At 44.4% G+C, this 18,922-nt stretch overlaps 2 protein-coding genes across 3 annotated transcripts in view; one reads left to right on the forward strand and one right to left on the reverse strand.

The window, feature by feature from the left end:
- The window catches only part of Bicral (BICRA like chromatin remodeling complex associated protein), a 102,385-nt gene extending 87,290 nt beyond the window's left edge, over nt 1–15,095 (reverse strand). The window contains exon 1 of one of the 2 annotated variants that reach the window (XM_047557723.1): nt 15,077–15,095. The gene's annotated coding sequence lies outside the window, so the exon portion shown is untranslated. Of the gene's footprint in view, nt 1–14,402; nt 14,509–15,076 lie in introns of those variants that run through there. The other variant, XM_047557722.1, reaches the window with a different exon arrangement.
- A 265-nt stretch (nt 15,096–15,360) lies between these two features.
- On the forward strand, nt 15,361–16,695 carry Tbcc (tubulin folding cofactor C). Its single transcript, XM_047557121.1, is given in 2 exon segments — nt 15,361–15,901; nt 15,904–16,695. Coding segments are annotated over 2 exon segments (1,038 nt in total). The 5' UTR covers nt 15,361–15,402; the 3' UTR covers nt 16,443–16,695.
- Nucleotides 16,696–18,922: the final 2,227 nt, after the last annotated feature.

The following is an 18,922-nucleotide window of genomic DNA, read 5'->3' on the forward strand; positions in this document are numbered from 1 at the left end:
TACCCATCATTTACTACCATTTTGTTTTTTTCTCAAGAATCTGTCACATCTTCAGTCTATCTAGATTAGGGCATGGCACCTACCCCAACCTGGGCCAAACAGATCCTCTCTTCTGGGCATTAGTACTTGGGACACAGAAACTGGGGCAGCTGTGGGGAGCAGACTATAAGACTGGGAAGACTAGGGCTCAAAGTCACTGTTTTGGAGGAGCTGTACTGGGGCCCTGGCAAGTGCATGGGCTCAGAGGGGCTACCCTGGGAGGGAGAGGAAAGCAGATCCCTTAGATGTAGAGGGAGGGGGCAGGGGAAAAAGCATCTGATGATATTCTAAGCCCATGTCAGGCAAGGTGGCTCATGGTAGCCTGCACTACCAGCAATTCCCTGCAATTTCAGAGGCTAGGCAGGAGGCAACTTCAAGGCCAGACTCAGCAACTTAGTGAGGCTCTAAGTAATTTAGTGAGATCCTGCCTAAAAATAAAAAAATAAAAGGGCTGCGGGTATAGCTCAGTGGAAAAGCACTTCTTGGCTCAATCCTCAGTACCAAAAAAAAAAAAAAAAAGAAAAGGAAGAAGAAGAAGAAGGAGGTGGGGGAGGAGGAGGAGAAAAATATTCTAGGCCCCCTGAGACTTGACTGCCTCTCTAGCTTTGGGGTTGGGAAATTCCCTTTCCCTGTAATTTTCCCTCATTTCACCTGCTCTTCTTTGAATGAGTTTCCTTTCTTAGAACCCAGACATGCCAGCCAGCTTCTCTCCAGTGCTGGCCAGAGAAGTAGGTCCTCCTGTAGGCCAAGTATTTCTCTGGAGGAGACTAACAGCTCACCGAGACCATGCTTTATTATTAGTGCTATGCAAAAACTGCTGTAGAGTGAGTAAAAGGTCCTTTCAGATCATCCAGCTTCTTTCACCTTAACGCCATTTTCACTGACTCACTGACTAATCCTTTGATTATTAATGCACTTCAATTTTAAAAGTTGTGTTCTGGCCAGATGACCTAATCATTTCAGTGGTTGGTTAAGTTCATGCCCATTATAAATTCACAGATTGGTCTTAGAGTACAAATCATTCTAGAGTAACCTCCATTTCATTTCCACTGCCCTCAGTCAAGCCTTGTCACTTATCCAATGAACCATGACAACGGCCTCTTAATGGTACTGCCCCTACTCTAATCCATCCTTTTCACCTTGTCCTAAAACACAAGTCAGATGCTTCCCTTGATGCTCAAAACCCTCTGATGGGTCCCCAGAGCCTCAAAATGACTGCAGGCTCCAGTTCCACCCTCCAGCACGCCTCCTTCATGCTCCACTCTTGCCAGGTGATATTCCTCCAAGCTTCTCAAATACAAGCAGTGCTGCCCAGCGCTGTTCCTGTTCTTATCACCTGCCCTTTCTTTCCTTTGAGTGCCTCTCCTACCTGCCCATTTTCCTCTCTCTCCTGCCCCTTGTACTTCCATAGAACTTCCTCCTTGATAACACACATTGCTGTCACTGCGACTAATTATTAGTTGTCTTCATGTCTGTCCCTGGATTGTGAGTCCCTAGGAGATAAGGACCATACTTGGCTTATTTTTATATCCCCTCACCCCAGAGCCAACTTAAGCATCTTGTATCTGCATGTTAAACAAGTATTTACAAAGTGTGTACTATGTCAAGGCACCTGGCTGGCACTGGACAGCAGATACTCAACAAATGGCCACTGACTTAGTTACATGCAGTGGGGGTAGCCTAGAGAAATGCTCCCTCTTCTCTGAGATATTCAGATGAGGCACCCACTGAGCCCCTGTGTATGTGGTGCTAAAAGGGCAATTAATCAAGGTCATGGTGCCATCCACCGTGCAGCAACACGCGAATCTCTCAGCATAACTTTTTGTTCCCCAAGTAAAAACGGAGGCATAATTTCTCATATCCTAATCAACTAACCTGGCTCTCTCCTTTTCCTCTCTCTCTTTCTTTCTTCCTCTTTCTATAATTATAATTATGATTCACAGGCACACTATAGAATGCTAGGTTTAAGTTTACAAATACTGGAGAATGGGTTGGGGTGAGCTCCCCATGGTTAACTAGTTTATATGTCTTAGAAAACAGACATGTGGCTCAATTCACAAGTGACTTTACTGTAGTTCTTTCAAAACAGCCAACAGTTACATGGGAGGGTAGCAGTAAAATTTGGTCCTGATTTGTCCACTGACAATTCTTGTCTTGTCCCCAGCAATTCCTCTCCCCTTCTACCCCACTGATTTGTGGAAAGAGTTCAGCTCTGGGTAAACCTCAGGCAGAGGACACAGAATTCTAAGGAGTGGTATACACCTGTAATCCCAGCTACTCAGAGGCTAGGGCAGAGGACTGTAAATTCAAGGCCAATCTGGACAACTTTGCCACACCTGTCTCAAAATAAAAAATAAAAAGGGCTGTGGGGCAGGGCATGGTGGTGCGTGCCTGAAATTCCAGCAGCTTGGGAGGCTGAGGCAAGAGGATTGTGAGTTCAAAGCCAGCCTCAGCAACTTAGTGAGACCCTAAGCAACTTAGGGAGATCCTGTCTCTAAATAAAATATAAAAAGGGATGGGAATGTGGCTCAGTAGTGAAGTGCTTGCCTAGCATGTGAGACTCTGAGTTCAATCCCTAGTATCACAAAAATTGGAAAAAAAAAAAAAAAAAAAACCTAAAGAGCGTGACCAATTAGATATCAGAGAATTGTACAAAATCATCCCTAAAGCAATTGATCAAAAAGTGTTGGAATTAATAAGGAAAAAAAAAAAAAAAAAAAAGCAACCCTCCCAACATTTGTTTTCTCCTCTTTTTATACGAACACAAACATTTCTCTATACTATGTTTCCATCTTACAGAGACTACACAATAAATCAATATTGCCTCAGTGTGGCTGGGGTTGTGGCTCAGTAGTAGAGCGCTTGCATGGCATGTGTGAGGCACTGGGTTCAATCCTCAGTACTGCATATAAATAAATGAATAAAATAAGGGTGCATCAACAACCAAAAAAAATTTAAAATATACTATTTTAAATACTGCCTCAAATCAATGCTTACCTCCTCCACAGGTTCTAAAAAAGCAGCAAAGAATACAGCATAGATCTCTGACCACCTCTAGAGTTACCTGCAGGAGAGCTCCAGGCACTGCCCAGCCCACCTGCAAGATTCAGGAAGATCTGCTAAGAGATTCCCTTCCTTGACTTATCTTCCCATCACAAGTTTTACTTGGTTCACCTTTCATTTCAGTTATTCTTTAGACAGAATTATAGTTACTTTAAAGACCTAAGCTCCTAATACAGAGAATAGAAAAATAGGGACTGGGGCAGAGTGCTTGCCTAGCATGTGTGAGGCACTGGGTTCTATACTCAGCACCAAATAAAAATAAACAAATAAAATAAAGACATGCTGTCTATCTACAACTACAAAAAAATAAATTTAAAAAATGGAAAAATAGCATGCCTTGATTAATTGCAGATGAAGGGCAGGCAGCACAGCTTGCTCACTAGCTAAATAACCATCTCCCTCTCCACAGGCCTTCTAGGATATGCCTGAATTTGTGCCTCAGCAAATTTCAAATTACCACACATCATGAACACTAGGATCCCCCGCCCCCCCAGAGCTCACAATTGTTAAAGCCACAGTGCTTAGGCCATAGGTCTGTTGCATACTCACATTCATGAACTTTATGTCCCATTGTCCCCCAATCCAAATCAGCATCTCTCACATTTTATAAGCAAATATTCATTACTTTTACAAACCAACAGAGGGAAGAATCTCTGCAGCACAAACAGGCTCCCACAAAATATTTTACAGGAGTTGGCTTATCATCCACACTTCCTTATGCTATCAAGCCATAAGGACATAAGAGGTATCCCTTCATCCGTTTAACAAACGCTTTTGCACTCCATAACATGCAAGGCACCAATCACAACACTGCTTTTCAACCATTTTTTTAAAAACAAATCCAGGGTCTTATGCATAATAAATGCAATGAGGATATGGTATACCACTAAGCTATACAACCAGACCCAAACTGTTTATAATATAACCTAAAAAAGACACACAGAGTCAGGTGTGGTAGTCCCAGCTACACTGAAGACTAGAGGAAGACCACCTGGGCCCAGGAATTTGAGGCCAGCCTTAGTGAGACTCCATTTCAAAAAAAAAAAAAAAAGATAAAATATAAATAACATACAGACTATACACACACACACACACACACACACACGTACATGGTTTGCAAGATTTGTTTTGAGATGGGATCTCAATATGTTGCTCATGCTGTTTCCAAACTCCTGGGCTCAAATGATCCTCCTGCCTCAGTCTCTGGAATAGCTGGGACTAGAGGTGCATGCCACCACTTATAATTTTTTTTTTTTTTTTTGTACTGGGGATTGAACTGATGGGTGCTTTACCACTGAGCTATATCACCATTCCTTTTTATTTCTGATACAAGGAATCACTAAGTTGCTTAAAGCTTCACTAAGTTGCTTAAAGCCTCACTAAGTTGCTGTGGCTAGCTTCAAACTTGCAATCCTCCTGCATGGCTGGAATAACAGGCTTGTGCCACACAAAACCCAGTTGATTTCTTTTTTTTTTCTTAGTTGTACATAGACACAAATCCACTCTCTCACATGTGCTAGGCAAATGGTCTATCACTGAGCTACAACCCCAGCCCCAGATGATTTTTTTAATGCAAACTGCATCACTAAATGTATCTCATGATGTTACTGAGTTAGTACCTGCAAATTTAGAAACACTAGTTTATAGTATTTCAAAAGAAAAATGACATCTCACATCAAATAATGAAATCCTACCTAAAGAAAAGGAACTTAAAACTTCTAGGCAGAAGAGTTGAAGAGGAATACTTATATTTTTGCTTCTTATTTAACTTTCAACTGCCAGAACCCTTTAAAATCATTTAATCTCAATGAATTAGCATTTATACAAAAGCTTTTAAAGTATTTCAAAACCTTGTAGATCACTATTCCTTTTATATTAAGAAATTGAAACAAAAAAGGTAATCCTCCTCCTAATCTGTATTAAAAACTAAGGCATTTGGTAATTAAAATTTGGCTGTGTCTTTTAAATAATCGATCTCAAAAAATAAAAGGTTGGGGATATGGCTCAGCAGTAAAGCATCCCTGGGTTCAAACATACACACACACACACACACACACACAAAATCACTGCATGTCCTTATTTTTTCCTTCTATTATATACCAATTAATTTTCTTCTTGGTATTAAAGGAACTTCAGGGTTTACCCAGCTCTACCTTTCAGGATTGTTTGGTTTTTCTTTTGTAGCACTATTTATGTGTAAGTTCTGCCAGAATTGCAGAAAGCCTGGGGACCTGTTCACAGGAGAATAATTCAAGGGCTATTTCTGAGAAGGTCATAGAGCACAGAACAAATTCTGGCTCCACCACCGACCTTGAGGGTTGGGAAGTGCAGAGGAATAAAGATCAAAGTTACTGAAAGCAGAAGGCACTGGGGATCGCCCAGGGCTTAGGCTGTTCTGGTCCAACAGCTGGTACTTTTCCACAGGGTACTTTATTCAACAGCACAATAATCCTGAGGGAAATATGTATTTCGTTGTACACATTTAAAAGCTGGAGGAAACTAGCTCAGTGAGTTTACATATCATGCCCAATGCCATACAGCCAGTGTCACACAACTAATCAGAATGTAAGCTCAGGTCTGTCCATTTATCACCACCACCATACCTCTCTGATCAAAAGAGAAATGAGAGAAAGAGCAGGTGCAGAAACATTTGAAGAGATTTATGTGTCTTTTAACATGAAAGGAATTTGAAACTATAATTTGAACCAAACTTATATAGCTTGGGCCCAGGAATTTGAAGCCAGCCTCAGTGAGACTCCATTTCAAAAAAAGAAAAAAGAAAAAAAAATGTGTTTCACTCTAACAGCATCAATAGCTCTTTAACTAGGCCTCAGCAAACACCTTCTCTGCTCTAACTCCTCCTATCTTTATCCTAGAAATGGGAATAAGCCCCCAACCCACTTGTTACCTCCCTCCTAGGAAAGGTCTTGGTTCTGGTTCAGCTCTTCATCCATAGTACATCTATTTAACAAGTACTTTTATACCCTCTGCATCCCAGGTGCTGTGTGAGGGATACAGAGTAGACTAAACCACATCCCTGGTAATCCCAGTGACCTGGGAGGCTGATGCAGGAGGATTGCAAGTTTGAGGCCAGCCTCAGCAACTTAGCAAGATCCTGCTTCCAAATAAAAATAAAAAGGGCTAAGGATGTAGCTCAGTGGTCAAGCATTCCTGGGAGCAATCCCTCTTCCAAAAATAAATACAGAAACAAACAACAACCCAAATAAATAAAAATAAAAACATCCCTGGATTGGAGCAACCCAAATTGCATTAGTGGTATCTGTAAACAGACACTGATTTACCACTGATAATACCAAGGAGCCAGCAGAGGGGAGAACCCAGACAAGTTCCCCAAAAAGGAGATGTATAAAGTCTTACAGGTGGCAAGCACCTTGTCAAGTAAAGATGAGGCAAGGTGTCACAGGCAGAGGAACAAGGGACCAGGCAGCACTTCAAAACAGATCCACCAGCTCCTCCTGGCAGGCACCGACATCACCACAGACTCACCTCCCCAAGTCAGGACCTTCTATGCCTCTTACTTCCAATTACCACCGAGTCCTGCCTACTCTCCTTCCAAATCTCAGACATTCCCCTCCCTTCTCTCTCCTTGCTCCATCACTGTAGCCAGCTCCTGCCATTTCTCCCTGGCTCCTGCAACAGCCTCTACCTGGCGTTGGTTTGCTTTTGCTCCATGTGAACGCACACTGCATAGAGCATCTGGGCTGATCCTGTGTTAAAGGGGGAAAAGGAACACTAACGTGATGCTGTCATTATCCTGCTTAAGCCCTTGAAGAGTTCCAGTGCCTTCAAGATTAAGCCAAACGTCCTAACAGGATTTATTAGGCCCTTGGTGGGCGGGCCTCTGCTCACCTCTAAAACCTTATCTATGATCTCCACTTCCAGCTTTGATGTGCTTCAGTTCCTCTGGCATGGCAGCTTACAACTACCCAGGGAGCTTTAAAAAATACTGATATGCTGGGCATGTAACTCAGAGGTAGAGCATTTGCCTGGCCTGTGCAGGGCCCTGGGTTCCACTGCAGGCACTGGGGGGAAAATAGTCACAGCCGCTCACTACCAGAGATTCAGGTTTAAGTACTCCGGGAGGGAGTCCACATCAGGGTGTTACAAAGCCCCTGTGTGATGCTGATGTGCAGCCAGGGTTGAGACACTGCTCTGGTCTGACTCTCTCCTTCAGATCTGGGTCTATTGCACCTGCCCTGTCTCTGCCCCAAGAACCGGAGCACCCCCAGCTTCAAGGTGGTTAAACCAGGAATTTTTTTTCTTCTTTTGTTGGTGAGGGCATCTTTCTAGTTCACTGCTGTGTTCCCAACACCCAGAAAAGTAGATACTCCATACACACTTGCAGAAGCAAACAAACCAACGCTCTGTTTCCTCCCTTTACCTGTACAGTCTATAGCATACCACGTGGTAATTGCCCATATGCTCAATTAGCCTACAAGCTCCGTGGGAGCCCCATTTGTGTGTTCATCAACATACCTGCATCATCTAGCAGAGTGCCTAACAAACAGTCAGTGCTGATTTAAAAAGTGCGGCAGGAAAAGAGAGATGTGGGTGGACACGGCGTACTGGGTAATGTGAGTACAGCTTGGCTGGAGTAAGGGCAACCGTGGGAGACGAGGCTGGTGAGGTACACTGGGGACAGGCTGTGAAAGGTCTGGGAGCCACACTAAAGAGTCTGAACATAGACAATAGGGGGCCAGAAGGGCTTTTGAGCAAAGTGACATGATCAGCTTGAATATTAGGGCAATATCTGGCTGTGGCATGTGGAGGGAAGAACGGGGTAGGGAGACAGGTGGGAGACCATAGTCACATCCCAGGGAGAAGATAAGGAGGGAGCCAAAGCACCGGAGACCAGAGAGAAAGGGAAAGAGAAAGAGAAGAAGTGGGTTGGTGTCAGATAGAGAATTAAGAGTACTTGCAGACTAGTTACCTAGTAGGAGTCTCTGTAGATGACTCTGGTTCCCTGTTTTTAAGCTTATGGATGTAGGTAGCATCAGGAGCATGATCAGATATGGCACCATGATTAGATGGGCAGCATTCAAAGCCTGGAGTCGGGAGTCAGGTTGCCTTGATTCAGAACCCAGACAGGACTTGGCTTCCTGGGAGAAGGTCAGCTTGCCAAAGGAGAAGCTGAGAGGAACAAGAGAGGAAATGCCAGAATGGAATTCTGCCTCATGGATATTTAAGGATGGGTGGAGGAAGACTGTGAAGGAGGCAAGAAGCAGTGATCAGAAATGGACGAAAAACTGCAAAAGAACCAGAGAGCTGAACTCCCGCTTTGAGAAGAAAGAGTAATCGAATGCTTAGAGCTACAAAAAGCAAGGGTTTTTGTTGTTGTTGGCTGATTTTTTGGTTTTATTTTGTTTTTGTTTTTGCAGTGCTAGAAATTGAACCCACAGCTTCTTGCAAGCTAGGCAAGCTATAGGTTTAAAAGTTGGGAGGGAGTGAAGATAGGGCAATTTCAGTTCTAAATAAAGTGACAGGGAACAGAAATCAGATGATAAGGAGGAAAGGATAATTTAAAACATGGACATAATAAATGGGACATACAAAATAATGTTTTTTTTTGTTGTTGTTGTTATTGTTGTTTTTTTGTGGTACTGGGGATCCAACCCAGGGCCTTGTGCTTGCAAGGCAATCACTCTACCAACTGAGCTAGCTCCCCAGTCCAATAATGGGGTTTTGCTCTTCCTTTTTTGCAGTCCTAGAGATTGAACCCTGGGCCTCACACACGCTAGGCAAGCTTTCTACCAGTCCTTGATTACTGTTTTAAAGTCTGTTGTTGGGCTAGGTGCGGTGGTGCACGCCTATAATCCCAGGAACTCAGGAAACTTGAGGCAGAGAGGTTAGCAAGTTCAAAGCCAATCTCAGCAATTTAGGGAGGCCCTAAGCAACTTAGAGAGACCCTGTCTCAAAATAAAACATAAAAAGGGGCTGGGGAGATGGCGATGTGGCTCAGTGGCTGAGTGTCCCTGGGTTCAATCCTCAGTACCAAAAAAAAAAAAAAAAAAAAGAAAGGTCTGCTGTTAGAAGAAGGAAGAAAGCATTTGCTTGGGTGGATGACAGGACAAAAGGAAAATTGTCTTATATGGAGGGAACTTGTTTGCTGAGAGGAGAGGCCAAAAAGATGCCAAAGAAGGAAGAGATTAAAGATCCAGAAGAAAGAGAAGATGGCTAATGTCATGAGGTCCTAGGAAACAGAAGGAAGGGGACAGAAAACCCTGGTGGAGAGCTTCACCTCCAGCGAGAAGGAAAAAAGACAAAGAGGTGGACTGTCACAGGTAAGTTATGGGAGATGGGAGTCAAGTGGGTAAGGTCATCGGTTGATAGGCAGATAGGGCTTCAGGGGAGAGTGGTATAACTTGTAGGCAATGAATGGGGAACTGCAGAAGAAAAGCCACCAGACTGGTAGAGATCAGGGGTAAATTCCCTTTAGAAGGACCTGCCACCTCCTGAGAGGGTTAGACTCCCGGCATGAGCTTCTCTCCTCTGGCCTGCCCAGTACCTCCTTCCCCTGATCTGGTCTCCAGCCTAGAGTGACTCTTGGGGAGGTGCTCATTCATTCCCAAGCATTCACTGAACCTCCCCTCCTCCCGGCCTCATTCTCAGGGCAACACACTCTCTTTCCACACGGCTTTTAAACCTGCCTGTGATTGAGACTCCCCACCTGCACCCCTCACCAGGGGACCTCTCTGCATATTTTATAGAGAATGCAGAAACCATCAAACTCAACTGCCAATGATCAAGCAGACAGTCTCCATACCTGCACTCTCCTTTCCTTCTAGCACAAAGAGATGTTGACACAAGCTTTTATTTTATTTTGAGTCAGGGTCTCCATGTGCTACTCAAGCTGGTCTCAAACTCTTGTGTTCAAGTGATTCTCCTGCCTCAGCCTCCCAAGTAATTGGAACTACAGGTGCATAACCCCACCTTGCCTGGCTGATGCAGCATCTTTAAATTGTGGTTTAATTTAAGGTAGCCTTGACCAACCATCTCTTAATATAATAAATAGAATAGAAAATATTATCTATATATGCATAGTAAATTTGTTACTGTTTTAATTGTACTACATCTGTTACTATGGATTGATGTTTAAAAGTCTGTGCATCAGTACAGTGGCACATGCCTTTAAACCCAGCCAATCGGGAAGCTGAGGCAGGATCTCAAGTTCCAGGCCAGCTTGGACAACTTAGTGAGATCCTGTCTCAAATTTTGAAAAATAATAAACAAAAAGGTCTGGGGATATAGATTAGTGGTAGAGCACCCCTGGGTTCAATCCACAGCACAGGAAAAAAAAGTTGTGTTATGCTAGAAATTTTTCACTTAAGGTTGCTGGGCACAGTGGTACACACCTATAATCCCAGCGGCTAGGGAAGTTAAGAAAGGAAGATCACAAGTTCAAGGCCAGCCTCAGAAACTTAGTAAGGCCCTAAGCATCTTAGACCTTGTTTCAAAATGAATAAAAAGGGATGCGGAAGTAGATCAGTAGTAAACTGCCCCAAATTAAATCCCCAGTACTCTGCCTCATCCCCTCAAAAAGGAAATTTTCATAACCTAAAGTCCTAGCCTGGAAATTTTGTGCATGGCAATAGTCCCTGTTGTCTAGATGACTGAGATGGGAGCATCCCTTCAGTCTAGGAGTTTGAGACTTGCCTAGGCAACATAGTGAGACCTCATATCAAAAGAATAAGTTCTAACAACCACTCTGCAACCGAGAAGCTGTCCCTTCTGCTATCCATGGCTAATCCTTGTTCCTATGTTTTGGGTTTTATTCCCTCCAGCTTTTTTAGAATCCTTAGACTATGCACCTTGTGTCTTGATGCTCTTCTATAGGATTTTTCCTCTCAGCTGGATCCTCCCATTGACCTTTAGACACACCTAAGTTCTACAGTAAAAATAAAATCATAACAGAAACACCTCACTGGCTTCCTCCCATCCCCCAGATCCTAGTTCCTCCCACTTCCAGTAAACTTTTCCAAAGAGTTACCTATGTCTGTCCTTGGCTCTATTACCTACTCCCACCCGTCACTTTCCACCCCTTCAGTCTGCCTCCTACCTGCAGCACCCCTGCCACAGTCACCAGTGACCCCACAAGTCCATAGACCTGGAGGTCACTTTCCAATGCTCACTTGACTTCTCCCAGCTGACTTCTACTCATCCTTCCAGTCTTGACTCAGTTGCCTCCAAAGTCCTTCACTCACCAACAGCTGATGGACGACACCCTGCACCTCTTCCCTTTATAAAAGTTGTTGCTGTTTTACAGTTTTACATGGTTGTGTGATTATGGGCTCAGGCTCAGCCTCCTTATGGAAAAGAGGGACAGTGTGTGTCTTTATCACTTCAACAACCTTAGGGCCTCCCTGGCTCAGCACTGGGAACAGTTAGTGCTTAATAAGCAGTTGTTAGATGAGTCAACAGATGCCAGCCTCTGTGCTAGATATTAAGTGTATAATGATGCAAAAAGTTCCAGAAGGTAAGGGATGTTGAGAAGGCAGAAGAGAACCAGGGGCAAAAGCAGGAAGAAATACCTGTCCTGCTTCCAAGATGAATTTGGAGTCTTTTTACCATCAGGACATGCCTTCACATCTATCATCTTTGTGCCAGAAAAGTCAGCAATTAGGGTAGGAAGATTTATCTAATATTTGTACTTGAATTGAGCTCCTTAATGAATGTTTTACATCCTGTATATATTCAATGCTTGCTGAAAGATGAATAGGTGATAACACTTTCTGGCATCAAAGTATTAGAAAACAGGGTTCAGGGTCTATCTTATTTGCCTAGATGTGGCTAGCATCTTCTACCTGCATATGGCCTCTGATGAACACCACAGGGCACAAAGGGGACTTATTCCTGTGTTGTCCAGTCATACCAACAACTGTTCTATTTTGCATAAATGGTCTCTCATTACTTGCTAATTTATTTCTGTAGGCATATAACTACAAACATAAGATTTTAAAAAATCAAATGCATACAAGTATTTAAAATCTAACAAATACCATGAGAATGTAACCAACAACATCTAGACTCTGAGAAACTGCTGAACAAATGATCACATTTGTTCAACAAAACAATTTAGAGAGGAAGAAACCCACACATTAGAAGGGATATAAGGAACATGATAACTAGACAAATTCTATGGCAATTGTGTGGATCCTTATTCAAATAAAATAACTTTGAGTAAAGGAAATTATATGATGAGCGGGAGATGTGAATATAGACTAGAAATCTGATATTAAGGACATTTTTAAATGCTGTTTTGGGGTGTGCTGATGACAATGTGATTGTTTTTAAAAAAGGATGTCCCAATCTTCTAGAGATAGAAACTGAAATATTTGTAGATGACAAAATATGAAATTATATAACCTCTGGGATCTGCTGTAAAATAATCAAGGTAGGGTGGGTTGGAGAAGTGACTAGAGTTTTAGAAAAAGCCTGTCATTTGATCATTGTTGGGGGTGGGTGATGGTATAGGAGTTCTTACAATACCGTCTCCATCTTACGTATGTTGAAAATTTTCGAAAGTTAAAAAGTAAATCTATCTAACAAACAGAACCACAAAGTATCCCAATTATTATCAAATAAATGTTAAAAGTCCACAGAACCTTAGTATTCTTTCATTTTCAAGATGTTTATAAGACAGAAGCACTTTGAATCACAAGCCCTTTCACTGAAAAATAGGATACTGAACACATACAGCTGCTTGCCATTTGTCACATTTCTGCTGTAATGCATCCCCCTCTTTACTTCCATCAGAATAGGCGCTTACCTTTGATGAGCATCCATTTCAGGGATGCATGCTGGATCCACTGCCCTCAAAGTCAGAATGAAAACACAAATACAATCTGACAACACCAGCAGTTTTACAACCTTCCTACTGCTTTTGGACACAGAAATGTAGCTGTACATCCATGTCTTGACCACTTCTACCCAGCCTGCAACTGTGCTGGGGAATGTGAAAAACCATCAAGCCAATGTTCAGGACAAGTATACCGCTGACCCCTATCCACCAACACTAAGAACACACAACAGTCTCTCAAAAACTTCCCAATACTGGGAGTCAACCATGGGGCTCAATGTTTGTCCTTTTATACTTCTTTCTCTTAAAAATTAAAACTAGCCAACTTAAACTATTCAGAATCTTCCAAAGCCTATTGGATTCTATACAAAACCCTGTTGATAGGCAGAAATTAGGTTCCTGAAAGGGTTTATGGCATTCAATTGCATTCTGGATACAGTAGACACTTAAAACTACCAAGAGATTCACTAACACAAAAACTTCACTCCAGTTGCAACCTCCAAGTCCAATAAACCTCCTTTGGTTCAAACTTTGAGTGGGAAGGTTCAACTACTGAAAAACTTAAAGGAAGCAAGACAGATTTTTTAAATTTTTGTTTTTCCTAACAAAGCAAGTATTTTCTAAACCTTGTTTAGTTAAATCTTCTTTTCATAAAAGAAAGCAGTTATTGCATCCCTCCGTACGACCTGGACAACAGTATCTGTTATATTTCATTCGCCAACCTCTGACTCATACTTTCGTGAAATAAAAATGCTTTTTCGGAAAAAGCAAAAACAAAAGCTTAATTTTTGCTGCCTATGAAACGAAACTAATGAAAACAATGAACATATATTGCAAATAACGAACCGCTGTATTGGGGCACCACGGATATTCCATCGGGTGCATGCACAACACAACTACACCCTCCGGGTCCCCAGCGCCCCCGCGCGGACTTTGCCACATGGTGTGACCTGTGCTGACGCAGCGGAGGAATACTCTCTTCAACCCGGGAATTTATGTGTTTTGTTCTTGAATTTGGAATATTTTTTTTAATGGTTAGGAAAGGAGGCGAGTGGGACGTGAAAATTGGGAGATAGGTCTTAATTTCAATTTAATTCAATAGCTCTCTTTCCTCCCATCTTTCTCTGCATCAAAATGCAGGCATATCGGGGAAATTTCAAGTGACAGTTTCTGGGGCCGTTTAATACCCCAATTAAAAACGATGGAGGCTGGGAACCGGAGAAGACACGAGTGAAGCCGAGGATTGGAAGGGCGGGCCGGGTCAAGAAGGCCCCGGAGCTCGGCGGGGCTGAACTCTGCACGCGAGGCTGCGGCGCCCGGCAGCCGGCTGCACCCGGGGTTCTCGCCGGCCGGCTGCCGGGGTTTTTGCCAGTGAATGCGCGGTCTTGGCTGCCCACTCACACCTCGGGTTGGTCCCGACTTTAGGTTAGGCTCGTTCACTTCCGGTGACAAATCCCTCCCACCATCTCTAGAAATAATGTACCGTTTTCCCCATCGCTTTCCTAAAGACGAACGGCCCTACAGAGAGGCGCGGAGTCCGGGGCTGGGGTCTCAGCCCAGCTTGGCCGGTGGCGCTCAGCAGCGAAGGGAGTGGCCGGGACCGAGCGGGCGGGGGCGGGAGGCGGGGGAGGAAGGGGATGGGGATGTGGAATCTCACCCTCCCCTGCCCCCACTTCTCCGACTGCAGCAATTGGCCAAAAAAATGGTAATGTTTTTAGATTCCCCCAGGTCCCCCGAAAACGGCTGCAGCGAGGAACCCAGTCTCTCCCATCGCTGTGCCCCTTGCCTTCTCCCGCCCCAGTATCAGCCTGTGGGGACCCAGGAGCCCCCAGGCCGCGCCGAACTGCAGTGGATGGGGGAGGGCGGGAAGGATAAGGTTATGGGGCGGCAGGAATAGGCTGGGGGGAAGGGGTAGCGGAAGGGAAGAGAAAAAAACCAGAGGCATGCAAGCGGCTCCCTAGCCAGCTGTTCCAGCTGCTGCTTCCTCCGGCGCGGGCCGGGAGGTGCAAAATCCCCCCCCTCCATCTTTCTCACCACTACCTGTCCCCCCACCCACCACAAGCACACATTCCTCCCACCACCCAGTAACGGATCTCCGGCCTGTAAGGGGGTAGTAGGAAGAAGCTGGGGGGAGGGGGAGGCCTGCGAGTTTCTAACCTTGTTCTTATAAACAAACCCACATGTGCAGCTACCGCTGCTGCAACTCACCCCACAATCCCGGATATAAGTCCTGCCCCTTTAAGAGGAAAAAAAAGCTTCCCCCGCCCGCCTCCCACCCCACCCATCCACAAGGACCTTTGTCTCCCCACCCCCCTTGTCAGCCGGCCCCGCCCCTCCAATGCCGAGGAGCCAATAGGCGAAGAAAATAAGGCCGGGGAGCTGACGTAAGCGTACCCGGCCAATCATAGGACGCGTTGGTGGGAGGCCTCACGGAGGGCGCGCCCCGAGGAAGGAAAGCAGGAGAGAGGAAGCTTGAAATCAAAATGGAGAGTGCTAGTTGCTCCGCTGCGGCTGTGGGAAACGGGGATATGGGGTCCCAGCGGGAACTGAGCTTGGTTCCTGAGCGACTTCAGAAACGCGAGCAAGAGAGGCAACTGGAGGTAGAAAAGCGGAAGCAAAAACGGCAGAACCAGGAGGTGGAAGAGGAGAAGAGCGACTTTTTCGCCGCCGCCTTCTCTCGAGAACGAGCGGCCGTGGAAGAGCTTCTGGAGGGCGAGGAGTCAGTCGAGCGGCTGGAGGAGGCGGCGTCTCGGCTCCAAGGGCTGCAGAAACTTCTCAACGACTCAGTTTTGTTCCTAGCACCCTACGACTTGAGGCAGGGTCAAGAGGCGCTGACGCATCTCCAGGCTGCCCTGGCCGAGCGGCGCCAGGAACTGCAGCCCAAGAAACGTTTCACTTTCAAGACCCGAAGGAAGGATGCTGCTTTGACCACCAAGGTAGACACTACTCCCGTCCCTCCTACAGCTGCTGAAGGCATCCTGTCCCGTCGCTTCCCTTAAAGGAGGAGGAAGCACTTGGTTTCAGCTGGGCCTGTGGCTTCTCCAACCTGGAGTTCCAGGTCCTGGAGAAGAGAGCCGACGAGGTGCACCAGCGCGACATCCTTTTGACCGAACTGAGCAACTGCACTATCAAACTGTATGGCAATCCTAACACCCTGCGGCTTACCAAGGCCCGCAGCTGCAAGGTACTCTGTGGCCCGGTGTCCACCTCTGTGTTCTTGGAGGACTGCAGTGACTGCATACTGGCCGTAGCCTGCCAACAGCTTCGAATACACACTACCAAAAACACCCGCATATTCTTACAGGTGACCAGCAGGGCCATCGTGGAGGATTGCAGCGGCATCCAGTTCGCCCCTTATACCTGGACTTACCCGGGGATCGAAAAGGACTTCCAGGGATCTGGTTTAGATAGGAGCAAAAACAACTGGACCAACGTTGACGATTTCAACTGGCTGGCCCGGGATGTGGCCTCCCCAAACTGGAGTATTCTTCCTGAAGAGGAGAGAAAGATCCAGTGGGACTAAGCAGTTGCCCTTCACTCCTACCAAATACTTTTCATGTAGGAATAACTCTAGCAAATGGGACCCCAGAGTCCATTCATTATTGTTGTTACATTGCACACGTTTTCAGTATTATAAGGCTTGAGATTGTGATAAGCTCCTGCTTGTGATTTCCATTAAATTCATGATAGATCTAACGAATTTTTGCTATTTTGGTAATGTCTTTAAGTTTTTCTTTGACTATGATAATTTGAAACAATAAAGGGGAAAGTATGAATGTGTTGCTTTTGAATAATTTGTGGTACTTAAAACTGATCGCTGGCATTATAAAGTAGACCTTCGATAAATAATAAGGGAAGTTGATAGGTAGCATTGTAGTAGCAGGCAATTCATATGGAAGTATGATATCAAGCCTGTGCCAAGTAACATTAATAGGTTTTTTGAATTGAAGGTTTGACTTTACCCCTAAGTATTTCAATAGGGTAATCAAAGGACTCCTTGGCTGTCAGCTACACATCAGCTTGGGTTTCTGGATTCCCCTGTTGTGTCCAAAGTTGATGAACCCCCAAATACTAATGAGTCTTACCAACTGTAAAACCAAAGTAATTACTATATTTTTTATTTTATATTTTTGTGGAGGTTTACTGGGGTTTGAAGCCACTGAGCTATGTCCCTAGTTCTTTTTTTTATTTTCAGACAGGGTCTTACGAAGTTGCTGAGGCTGGCCTTGAACTTGGAATCCTTCTTCAGCCTCCTGGGTCACTGGGATTACAGGTATGTGCTGCTTGGCTTGGCTTGGCTACCAATCTTTTGTGTACTTATGTCAGAGACACTGATCTAAGCCCCTTATTCATATTAGGTTATTAAGCCCTCAAAATCTTTATTTTTTTTCCTCCTAGTACTGGGGATTGAACCCAGGGGTGCTCTACCACTGAGTTATATCCCTAGCCCTTTTTACTTTCCATTTTGAGAGTCTGAGTTGCTCTGGCTGAATCTCCCAGTTAGCTAGGATTACCGAGGTCCATGTCTCTAGCATTTTTTTTTTTAATTTTTTTACCATATCAAATCAATCATTAAAAATATTTTTAGTTGCAGATGGACACAATTTACCTTTATTTGGTTTATTTAGTTTTATGTGGTGCTGGGAATCAAACCCAGTGTCTCACGCGTGTTAGACAAACACACAACCCCAGCCCCCCAATTTTTTTTTTTTAAATATCTTTTTAGTTGTAGATGGACACAATACTTTTATTTTTTTTTTTTTATGTGATGCTACAGATCAAACTCAGTGCCTCACAGGTGCCAGGCAACCCCAGCCCTCATCAGAATTCTTAAATGGAAACTTGTTAAAAAGACAAAGAAAAGGGGTGGGGTGTGGGAATGTTGTTCAGTGGTAGAGTGCTTGCCCAGGATGCTGAAGGCCCTGGATTTGATCCTCAGCACCATAAGAAGATAACATAAGCTGTTTGGGGACTTGCCTCATAATTACAGACGTGCCCGTTCTCACTGGGTGCAGTTGCACACTCCTGTAATCCCAGGTACTCGGGAGGCTCAGGCAGGAGGATCGAAAGTTCGAGGCCAATCTAGGTAATTTAGTGTGATGCTCTCAAAACAAAAAAGGACTGAGGATGTTGATTGCAACATGGGTTCAATCCAAAGTACCTCAGGAAAAAACAAAAAACAGTATCTTAGAAAAAGCTGGGTACTGTGGCACCCAGCCTATAAGCCCAGTGACTTTGGAGGTTGAGGCAGGAAGAGTAGATTCAAGTTCAAGGTCAGCTGGAAATCTTAGTAAGACCTTGTCTCAAAATGAAAATAAAATGGGGCGGGATGTTGAAGGGTTATGGAAAATAATATTCCTGTAAAGTAGCCCCTGGAGAAAAATGGAAAGAGGTGCAGCTTGGGAGGAAGGAGGGGAAACTAGACAAGGATTAACCTCCCAGTAGATCCTTTTCTGATAACAATGGGCCCTGGGGGAAAGGGTGGATACTGAATACTGGGCCCTAAATCTTGACCTTCCCCCATGGCAAATTAGTCCTAAATGGAGGCACAGCAAATAACAATAGGCAAGATTTGAGTACTCATCCCTTGGGGTCTGGACTCTTAGCTCCCCAGACAACAGTGAGTTTCTACCTTTTTACAACTACCCTCCTAAGTTAAAGTTCTAACCTGTATAACTAGCCTCTGAACTGCACGTGGGTGGCTTCCAATGATTACATCATCCTCATTGTACCCTATGAAGCCAAAATCCCCTCTGTAACTGAGGGCCATTTTCACATCCAGAAAATGAGCCCCCTGTCATTTTGTGCTTACAGATGTGACTCAGTGATAAAGTGCCCCTGGGTTCAACCCCCAGTATAAAAAAAAAAAAAAAAAAATTCAAGTATTAAGATACTTGAAATACCAGGTTTTTTTTTTTGTTTTTCCTTTTTGGTACCAGAGATATTGAACCCAGGGGTACTCAACCACTGAGAAACATCCCCAGCCCCACTTTTTATATTTTA

This window comes from Sciurus carolinensis, chromosome 7, assembly GCF_902686445.1.
Source record: "Sciurus carolinensis chromosome 7, mSciCar1.2, whole genome shotgun sequence".
NCBI classification, from domain to species: domain Eukaryota; kingdom Metazoa; phylum Chordata; class Mammalia; order Rodentia; family Sciuridae; genus Sciurus; species Sciurus carolinensis.